Source organism: Myodes glareolus, chromosome 19 (genome assembly GCF_982192425.1).
Source record: "Myodes glareolus chromosome 19, mMyoGla1.1, whole genome shotgun sequence".
Classification (NCBI taxonomy): domain Eukaryota; kingdom Metazoa; phylum Chordata; class Mammalia; order Rodentia; family Cricetidae; genus Myodes; species Myodes glareolus.
The window spans coordinates 38,372,774-38,382,405 of NC_142044.1; the positions used below are offsets into that span (position 1 = coordinate 38,372,774).

General features: G+C 50.9%; 1 protein-coding gene and 1 long non-coding RNA gene across 2 annotated transcripts; one reads left to right on the plus strand and one right to left on the minus strand.

Moving 5' to 3' along the window:
- Positions 1 to 1,188: 1,188 nt before the first annotated feature.
- On the minus strand, positions 1,189 to 5,404 carry Slc39a4 (solute carrier family 39 member 4). The gene is made up of 12 exons (XM_048454575.3): positions 5,079 to 5,404; positions 4,408 to 4,692; positions 3,781 to 3,976; positions 3,542 to 3,687; positions 3,282 to 3,453; positions 2,847 to 3,019; positions 2,588 to 2,743; positions 2,399 to 2,518; positions 2,264 to 2,318; positions 1,996 to 2,148; positions 1,560 to 1,747; positions 1,189 to 1,465 (listed from the first exon to the last, which is right to left on the minus strand). The coding sequence occupies exons 1-12, from the start codon at positions 5,268 to 5,270 to the stop codon at positions 1,337 to 1,339; spliced, it is 1,965 nt and encodes a 654-aa protein (XP_048310532.2). The 5' UTR covers positions 5,271 to 5,404; the 3' UTR covers positions 1,189 to 1,336.
- Positions 5,405 to 5,664: 260 nt separating this feature from the next.
- LOC125413319 (uncharacterized) lies at positions 5,665 to 9,632 on the plus strand. Its single transcript, XR_014997855.2, has 2 exons — positions 5,665 to 9,157; positions 9,287 to 9,632. It is a non-coding gene; the product is annotated as an uncharacterized LOC125413319 (long non-coding RNA).

Below are 9,632 nucleotides of genomic sequence, written 5' to 3' on the forward strand. Positions count from 1 at the left end.
TTGTTGGAATGCTGCAGATTGTGGTCACTTTCTTGAAAACCCAGACCCATTTCTTTCTTTTTTTAAAAAAAGAAAAAAAAATATTTATTTATTTATTTATACCATAGCCTGCCTGTACGCCAGAAGAGGGCACCAGATCTCATTATAGGTGGTTGTGAGCCACCACGTGGTTACTGGGAATTGAACTCAGGACTTCTGGAAGAGCAGTCAGTGCTCTTAACCACTGAGCCATCTCTCCAGCCTCCCAGACCCATTTCTTATGCCCAGTTACAACTTGCTTCTGGTCTTCTGACATCCAGAAATAATGAGTGAATAAATTTCAGTTGTTTTAGGCACCTAGTCTAAGGTAGAATTTTATGTCAGCCTCCAAAGATTAATGCAATGGGACTTGAGATAGCCGAGTGTTCCATGGGCTGTGAAGTAGCCCCATATCTGCAGGTGGTCCGTTGGTTAGAACACCACTAGGCTAGCAGTAGCAAGCATACTTGGTTCAGAGATCTGCTATCTGGCCTAGAGCCAAGGAACCAGCCTTGCCAGGGAAGTTAAGCACATCTTACTCGGCCGGAATGAGGTCTGAAGAAAGAATGAGGAGCATGTGAATGGAATCCAAAGCTTCAAGAATAAAGATCTCCGTTCCCTTGAAAATTCAGAGTTGTGTGTCATCATTTTCTTAATAAAATTGTTCTTTGCCAAAAAAAAAAAAAAAAAAAACCACACCGCTAGGCTTATATTCATGACAGAAATGAGCCCTCATATATGTGATGATGATGTTAGTTTTGACTGGAGACAGGGACTCACCAGATCCTGGAGAACACTGACCATTCCCGAGGCTTAATTATAGAAAAGAAAAATCTGGGTAGTAGTTGTGCATGCCTTTAATCCCAGCACTTGGGAGGCAAAATCAGATGGATTTCTGTGAGTCTGAGGTCAACCTGGTCTACAGAGTGAGTTCCAGGCTCCAAAGCTACACAGAAAAACTCTGTCTCAAAAACAACAAAACAAAACAAAAAACAAAACAGAAAACAAAGAAAAGAGAGGAAAGATAAGCTGGCTGGCTGTCCATAGTAATAAAAATACTCTGAGAAACCTGTCTCAAAAAACAAAACAAAACAAAATACTAGGAAGGCCTAGTAGGAGGTGGTGCCCTGCCCCACAGCTTTCACCAGGAGGCTCTACAAAGAAAGTGTATTTGTTTATAATGAGCAAGAAGTCTTTATTGAAGTCAGAACAGGGAAATGAGGCTTGGACCCTCTGGTTACCCAGTGGATCCAAAAATTAGACGGCTCAAAAAGGTGAAGCGAGAGACAGGGACGAGGACTGGGAAAGGGTAGTGCTGTCAGAAAGTGATGTTGTCTTCGTACAATGACAGCAGCAGCAGGACGGTCCAGCCGCCCAGCAGGCCCACATTGTGCAGCAGGAAAAGAAGCCAGGGCCGCCGGTCCTGCACATTCATCATGGCTGGGAGCTGAGGAGAAATTAGGCCCCAGTTCAGAAGCCAGTTGGGTGAACGCCCCCCTCCTTAGTTTCCCACCCCGGCACAGGCTCTCCACCATCCTAACCATGTCACAAAGTGCCACATAAAGGAAGAGGCCCGTGGCTACCGCCAGAATCCAAGCCTCGCCCTCCTCCCCTACTCCAACAGCTAGAGCCACATAGAGGCCGATGAATGCTGTGAGCGCTGAGGCCAGGTTCAGCAAAAGCGCATGCTTCACCGTCAGTCCAGCGTGCAGCAGTGCAGCAAAGTCCCCTAGGACAGAACAAATCATAGTAAGAGCTCTACCCGCCCACACGTCAGGTAACCAGTCAGTTACAACCACATTGCAGACAGACACACCCATTCAAAGGCCAGTCCAGCCCCCCTGCCACCCATCCTACCTCTAGTCACGCCCACCTATGACCGGACCTCCCTGCGAGAAGCCTGGTTCCTTCCCCAGATCTCTAGAATAGATCACTCCCACTAAGCCCCGCCCATTCAAGCCACACCCCACCGCTCACCCAGTTCGTGGGGTAGCTCATGGCAGAACACTGCCAAAGAGGTGGCCAGCCCAGTCTTCCACGAGGATGCAAAGGCTGCGCCCACAGCAAGCCCATCAGCGAAGTTGTGCACCGCATCACCCAGCGTGATCAGATAGGGAAGCATCCTCAGTTCTGTGGGCACGGCACGTCAGGTGTCAGCTGTGGGTCCTGTAGGCCAGGTCCTGCAGTTCTGCCTATGGGCAAACCCCTAGATCCACAGCCTTCCAGGATCTCCCTTGGGGCTCACCTGATTTCAGTTTCTGGGACTCCGGGTTCAGTAGTTCTGGGCTCTCCTCTGTTACCTGGGGAAAGAAAGAATTAACCCGGGCTCAAGCAGATAACTAAAGGGTTCCATGTAGGGTAGGACGCGATGCCCATTTACCAAATCTGAGCGGGAGCTCTCGTGGGGCTGTTTGGACTGCCGGAGGTCGCTGGGTGCCAGCTGGATTGACACTCCATGGCTGTGTCCACCGTGGCTGAAAGGCCCATCCTTCTCAGGATCCTGTGGAAAAACTGTTCAGAGCCTGTCAAGCCCTTACCCATCCCACCTCCTGCTTCTCCAGAGCCTGACCTGGTCCCTGGGCAACAGGAGGTTGAAGAAGCTCTCAAACAGGAAGAAGATGTAGAGGCCTCCAAGTACCGCCAGCAGGCGCCAGGTAGCCTGTGCACCAACGCCCACCTCCTCATGGGAGTGGTCTTCCCCACTGTGTGTGTGCAGTCCCAGCACCTGGGGAGAAAGGGACTACTGATTGGGGACTTCCAGGCCGCGAGGGTCTGGGGCTAGGAAAAGGCAGGAAGGGGGGCAAGGATCCCGTTGAGTGAGGGCTGACCTTGGGCGTCAGGTGCAGAAGGGCATCGCCGGTGAGTGCGCCCACAGCCAAGCTTAGGAAGGTCTGCATGATGTAGTGCGTGGCGGAGCTGCATTTGGTACAAGTCAGGAGCAGAAGGCCAAACACAGCGCAGAGGCAGATGATCAGTGTAGCCAGAGAGCCATACAGATACCCTGTGGGTGAAACTACACTGAAAGCCCCCAGCTTCCTCAAGAGTCACCCAAGTCCAGCCCAGGAATGAGCAGGTGCTCAACAGGCCTGTGGGCTGTCAGGTGGGGGCAGGTGTCTGTTTACACTGGCCCTCTTGCCCCCAAATCCAGTATCCTTCCCTCTTGTACTGGTTTCTCCTTCCTCAGAGGCCCCATGGAGACCAATGACATGAGGCCAGCACCCAGGGACTGGGCCAGCCAGGCACACCTTGGGGTAGGCACTCACTCTCCGTTTGGCTGAGCTGATCCCGAATTTGGACGGTGGAGTGGGAGCTGCAGGCCCCACTTAGCTGCTGCTGGACCAAGGCAGAGCTGAGCTGGACCCAGGCCTGAGGGCTCACCCCAGTGTCTTCAGACAGCCCATACACAGCCATCACATCTTTGGCACTCAGGCACATCTGGGGGCAGGGGGAGAAGAACAGGGGTCAGGTGTCTCGGCAGACCCGTGGAAACCCATCTTTCTCCGGAGCAGAAAGAGTGGCTCACCGAGTCCCATACGCTGGCACTGCTGTTGTGGGTAGCGAGGGGCTCAGAGTCTTGGTGGCTGGCTTCCCTGTCCAGATGACTGTGGTCATCATGGTCACTGTGATCCTCTCCACCCACCCCAAGGTGGTGCATCAAAGCCTCCAGTTCTGGCAGGAAGAACAGTCAGTGCATAGTCTGTGGGCACCAGCCTTGTCCCCTCCCCCAGGAGGAGAGGCTGAGAATCTCAGCCTAGGCCTCACCAGCCAGCGTGATATTGGGAGCCTCGCTGTTGTGCTGCCGGAACACAAAGTCCACAAAGTACTGAGGGCTAGGCAGGCCTTGGAAGCAGGACCCATTAGTGACATGGTCCAGCAAAGCAGTCAGGACCAGGCCGGGGCTTCTGGAAGCTCCTGCTTCCTCAGCCTCCTTCAGCAGTTGGGGAACATCTACACAGGGCTGGAGAAGAGAGTGGCCTCAGCTCTACCCTCAGGGTCAACTTCCGGATCCATCCTAGCACAGGCCCCTGGACGAGTCTCCCATCAATCCCAGGCTCTTCGGATTATTTCTCAGACATCAACCGGCCACAGCCCCTCCTTATACCACCGCCTAGCCCTGTCCCAGCTAGTTTCAGCCTTCACTCTGGCCTTTGACCTCCTCTTTCCAGAGCTTTCCTGACCACCACTTCCCCAAAGGGTTCCCCTGACTCCTGACATCCCTGTTCCACTAGCAGCGAACACCCAATTCTCATGCCCAATACACTCCAGCTTCCCAAGTAGTAAGTCAGACGCCAAGGGCTTCACATGGGCCATTTCCCCTGCAGGAGCAGCCTCCCTTCCATGACACTGTGGGTCCTCCTCATTACCCCCAGCAAACCCCTAAGCCCTCACCTCCTCCCTGGTGGGTTGGTTGGAAGCAGGGGCCTCAATCTTCTGCAGTAGCTGGCTCAGACCCAAGGTCATGGCCTCTGGACTCTCCAGTAGGGTCAGGTAATGGTCCACGTGGGAGCCCAAGAGGCCATCTTGGATGTCTTTACAGGTTTCCTCTGGGTTGTTAAGGTAGAGGGCAGCAGCAGCACTAAGGCGGCTAATGTATCTGGCCTCCAGGACCGGTTCTGGGGCAAGCCCTGGCTTGTCAGGTTTGCCTAGGGTCAAGACCTCCTCGGCAGACAGGCACTATGGGCAGACAGGTAAACAGGATCTGTGTTGAATTGGGTCCACCAGGCACAGAAGGGGAATAGATTCTCTCAGCTATCTTATGTCCTATTCTGCCCCTTGTATGGTTAGCCTACACAGAGGGGTCCCCAGCAGTTACTCCCCCTCCTGAAGAGGTGAGGGTGGATGGTCCTGAAGTCACCGCGGGAAATTGTGTGATCCAAGAGGGAGGCCTGTATAAGCCCCCAGTTGAGGAGAGGAGGCTCAGCTCCAGCCTGCAAGTAGGTTCAGACACCAGCCTCCAGACCCGCCTCCTGGAGTTTGCCCAGGTCCCTTTGCTGCCTGCCACAGGGTGGAGCGGGCAGGAAGGGGCCGGTGCTGGGGGACCCGTCGGGTGGGGCTGTTACCTTTCCACACGGCCCGTCGGTGCAGTGCACACGGACCGCCAGCGTATTTAACAGGCGGTCCAGTTGCTCCCGATCCAGAGCGCCTTGACCGGAGATGAGCAATCTTAGCAGGTTATCGTGCTGGACCGCTGGTGCCATGACCAGCAGCATGGCTAACAGGAGCCCCTGTGTGAGCCGGGCTGGGAACACCATGCCTCAGGCCCCCAAAGTGCTCCTTGCTGTGGTGCTGTGTGAAGACCGCTGTCGTCTGGGCTGGTTGTAGACGGCTGGGGCTGCCTGAGACCAGACTGGGGCTGGGCTCAACTTGCCCTAGCACCAGGACCTCTCCCAGGTATTTCCTGCACGGCCCTGTGATTGGCTGTCGGGTTAACCATTCCTGTGACAGATCCTCCCCGAAAGCCGTGGGGGCAAGGAGCTGCTGCCTCCTGGGGCTGAAGCAAAGCTGGGGTCCTTTCCCTGGGTGGGTGGCCAGAGCATCCCCTCTCCTGCCTGTCACACCCAGAACTGCCAGGCAGAGCCTTCTCTGCTCACTGAAGAGCCGAGGTCACTCCCTACTTGCCTTGCCTATAGAGGTCAAACTAGGAGACCAGGGGCAGAGCTGCAGACAGGTTACCAAGTCAAACACGGGTGTTCTATTTAACATTTTCAGGAGAGCCCTTAGGCCTACCTCCACCCTTCCTCAGCTGCCTCTCAGCTCAAGCAGCTTAGACAAATCCCAAATCTCGCAGTCTGAGTGGGGGTGGGGGTGGTGTTCTTGGATTCTGGGCTATGGCCTCAGGGCCCAGCAAGGGGCTGTAATGGGAGATGTCTGAAAGGCGAAAGGGCTTGCTGAGTCACATTCCCCACCTTCCCCACCTCCAGCCCTTAGGGGGAAAATCCCCAGGAAATGGCTAAAGCCCCCACCCAGACAAACAGGAAGAGAAGATGTGACCTTGGTCCTAGCCAACGCCTGGCCAGTCTGGGGTCAGGAGGAGGTTGAGACCCTGTCGTGAGCTCTAGGCCTAAGCACAGGAAGATTGGGGTAGGACTGGGGTTCCCAGCTCTGACCCTTCCTGATCGATCCCTCTAGCCTTTGACCCCAGAGCCTTATCTCTATCCTCAGGTAGCAGGCTGGAGGAGGGGTTAGGTCTCCAGGGAGCTGACAATCCCTTGGTCACAAGGCATTCTGGCCTTCTGGAAGGGGACTGTGGGAAGCCCTCTTCCACCTAGGTTCATACCACTCCGGACCCTAGCTCTCTGGGGTGTGGTTGGGGTGTGGAGCTCGTAGCCTAATGCCTAGAGGACTCTGTCCTCTAGTATTCTGGAGGATAGGGCAGGGTGGGGGAGAGGATCTAGCTGGGTATCCTGAGCTCAGGGGTCAATTGCTCCTAACACGCACATTCACGCCAATGATTCTTATGGCTAGGATCCTTACAATGTGGCTTCCAATTCTCATCCTACAGAGGAACTATGCTTGGGATCTGGGAGAGCCAGGGTAAAGACAATGAAGAGAACATTCCAACATGTAGCTCTGAAGATGTCATATAACCAAACCAGCTTTTCCCTTTCCACTGCTGGGGGCTGAGCCTGGGCTGGTCTCCTTCCCCTGCAGACTGGCTGCCAGCTGTTTAGGCACTGCCGGCCTCTAAGGAGAAATCTTCGTGTAGGCTTGGCAGTCCAGGCTTCCCTGGGTTTCTCCTTCAAAGGGGAGAATTGCCTGAATCCTGGAAGGCCAGTACAGCCAAGCCTCATGCACCGGTGTCATTGTTGTCCGCCCGTGTCCCTCCCCCTGCCACCGTGGCATGGCTGAGGCTTGCTTTCATTACATGGGGATCCTACCCGCCTGTAACAGCTCTCCTAACAACGTGGGAATCAGAAGTGGGAAAGCTAAGCCTCCTCACCATCACTAGTCACATGACTTAAGCTAGCTTTACCTGTGTGCATGTGTGTGTGTGTGTCAGCAACTTAAATTCAGCTGCTGTATGTATATATTCAGCTACAATTTAGAAAAATGCTTTAAACCACCATAGTGGTCTCTTAATCCTAATGAGCTCTGTTCGTTGTATTTTCTTCTAAATTAAGGAAGCAATAAGTCTCCAGTGTTTCAAATTGGTATGTACTTTCAAATGATAAATATGTGGTTAGATCTGTTACAACGTACTGTCTATGTGATTTAACTCTGCTTTAAAATATATTCTATATAATGATAAAAAGTTAAGGCTATGAAGATCTACTTCAGATGAACAAGAACTAACCTACAACCTTTCCTGTCAGCTGTTCTTCACTATTGTCTGTTTTACTGTTAAGCTTCCATTGCAAAAACTTTTTTCTTCTTTGTCTTTCACAAACAAAAATCTGGGGCTTGAGAGATGGCTCAGAGGTTGTGAGAACTGACTGCTGTTCCGGAGGTCCTGAGTTCAAGTCCCAGAAACCACATGATAATTCACACCCATCTATAATGAGAGCTGGTGCCCAGAACGCTATATATATAATAAATAAATTATAATAAATAAATAAATAAAATTTAAAAAAAAAACAAACAAGTAAAAATCTGACCTGCTAAGTTAAAGCCAGTTACAGACAAGATGAGGACTCTGGGTGAAACATTCCTCCACAACCTCTCAGCTTGGACCCAGCTCTCCAGGAAGATCCCAGCTAGTCATAACTCATATATACCCAATAGACAGACCACAAATGCTTAGAGATCTGGGGAATAGGGCATTTAAATGTTTAATTAAAAAGGCTTTCTGTAACAGAGAGACAGGTTGGCTCCTGGCAGCAACCCCTGCTTCCTCCAAAGATGATGAACGAGCACAAAAGAACATCCATCTGTAACTTTCTTCAAGCAAAAGCGCTAACCATAGGGATACACTGCCTTTCATCTAAACTGCTGCAAATCTCTTCAGACCATGGACAACAGGACACTGAGGAATCCTACAAACTCCTAATCCACAGGATCTCCTGAAGCCTATCAGGCCCCATGCTGTCAGCCTTAAGATAGATGTTGCCCTAATGACCATGACGGACCCTGGGGTGACTGTCTAGGTAGCCAATCCAGTAAGTTCTCTGACATTTTTAAATCAATAACTCAGGTAAAATTTTATCCTGATGCCATTTGATGGCTGGGAGGTTTGCCAGTTTAAAAGGGACAGCCTCACAAAACAGACTTCAGCATAACATCTGACCATGTTTAAATAGATGGTGTTTTAAGGGAGGCAAATGCACGTTATTAAGGTGTGTACATGCGAGTTATAAAGATCCGAGGATAAAAGGCTTACGTGCCGATAAAGGCAAGTGATGTGAGCCATTGAAAAGAATAAGACAAGTTCCAGAGTTCTCGCTTGCATTATGCTGCTGTTATTGTTGGACTCCAAGGGTCCAGAGTCTCAGCATTAATCAATAAGATTCCGAGAAGCCATTAATCTAGCTCTGGCAGAGTACTGCCACTGGCGTAACTGCAAGAATCAAGATTTTATTTTTTTTAACTTTTTTTTTCTTTTTAAAGATTTATTTATTAGTATACAGTGCTCTACCTGCAGGCCAGAAGAGGGCACCAGATCACATTACAGATGGTTGTGAGTCACCATGTGGTTGCTGGGAATTGATCAGAACCTCTGGAAGAGCAACCAATGCTCTTAACCTCTGTGTCATCTCTCCAGCCCAAGATTAAGATTGTAAATTCCTTTTGGTGGTGTCCTAACTATAGACTTAAAAAGATACTTTTTATTGTGCAAAACCATCTGTCACAGGGGCTAGAGAGATGGCTCAGATATTAAGAGCACTGGCTGCTCTTCCAGAGGTTCTGATCAATTCCCAGCAACCACATGGTGGCTCACAGTCATCTATAATAAGATCTGGTGCCCTATTCTGGCCTGGAGGCATACATTGTATATATAACAAAAAAATGTTTAAAAATATTTATTAAAAAACCCAAACAAACAAAACCATCTGTCACAGTCATTTCTGGCATAAATATACTGCCATTTAAATTTCAGTACAGTTTAGAAACAATAAAATGTATCTACAACTTATGTTTTCACAAACTCAATTCTTCCAAGTTCCAGGGAGCTGACTTGGAGGGTTAACCTTGAACAGGTTGGGTGAGTGCACCCCTCCCTCGGCCTAAGCCTCCCCACCTTCCTCTGGTCCTGACACTCTTCCCCCCCTCAGTCACCAGTACCTAAAGAAACATTTTTCCCTAATCTTAACCTTGTCCTTTGCTTTGCTAGTACCTCGCCAGGTCCAAGAAACACTGGACAGTTCCATAGAGCCTGGACAGCAGTGAAACAATCAGCTACCCCAGAATGTGGCCATCATCCCAGATGTCTCAGGTCCCACCCCTTCCCAAATCAGTAGGAAGCAGTTCTGAGAACTCAGTGCCCTCAATCCCTTAATCTGCCCTTCCTAACTCCTCACCTTTTTAATAAAAATAAGAAGGGAGGGATGTTAGGCTCCAGGCACACCGTGGCACCGTACCTGCATGACAGACAGTACTCTGTCCTTTTAAGAGACAAGCTCTGCCCACTCTCTTCTCTGCCCCCCCCTCCTCTCCACTCAATAAACTCCACACTCAAA

What these genes read in the sequence shown, in the direction of transcription:
- Slc39a4 (XM_048454575.3), bottom strand. Translation starts at nt 5,270, where the DNA reads ATGGTGTTCCCAGCCCGGCTCACACAGGGGCTCCTGTTAGCCATGCTG. An exon ending in ACCAACCCACCAGGGAGGAG is followed by an intron (nt 3,977 to 4,407) that starts GTGAGGGCTTAG and finishes TCTCTTCTCCAG; the next exon opens with CCCTGTGTAGATGTTCCCCA. An exon ending in TTCTGCACCTGACGCCCAAG is followed by an intron (nt 2,744 to 2,846) that starts GTCAGCCCTCAC and finishes CTTTCTCCCCAG; the next exon opens with GTGCTGGGACTGCACACACA.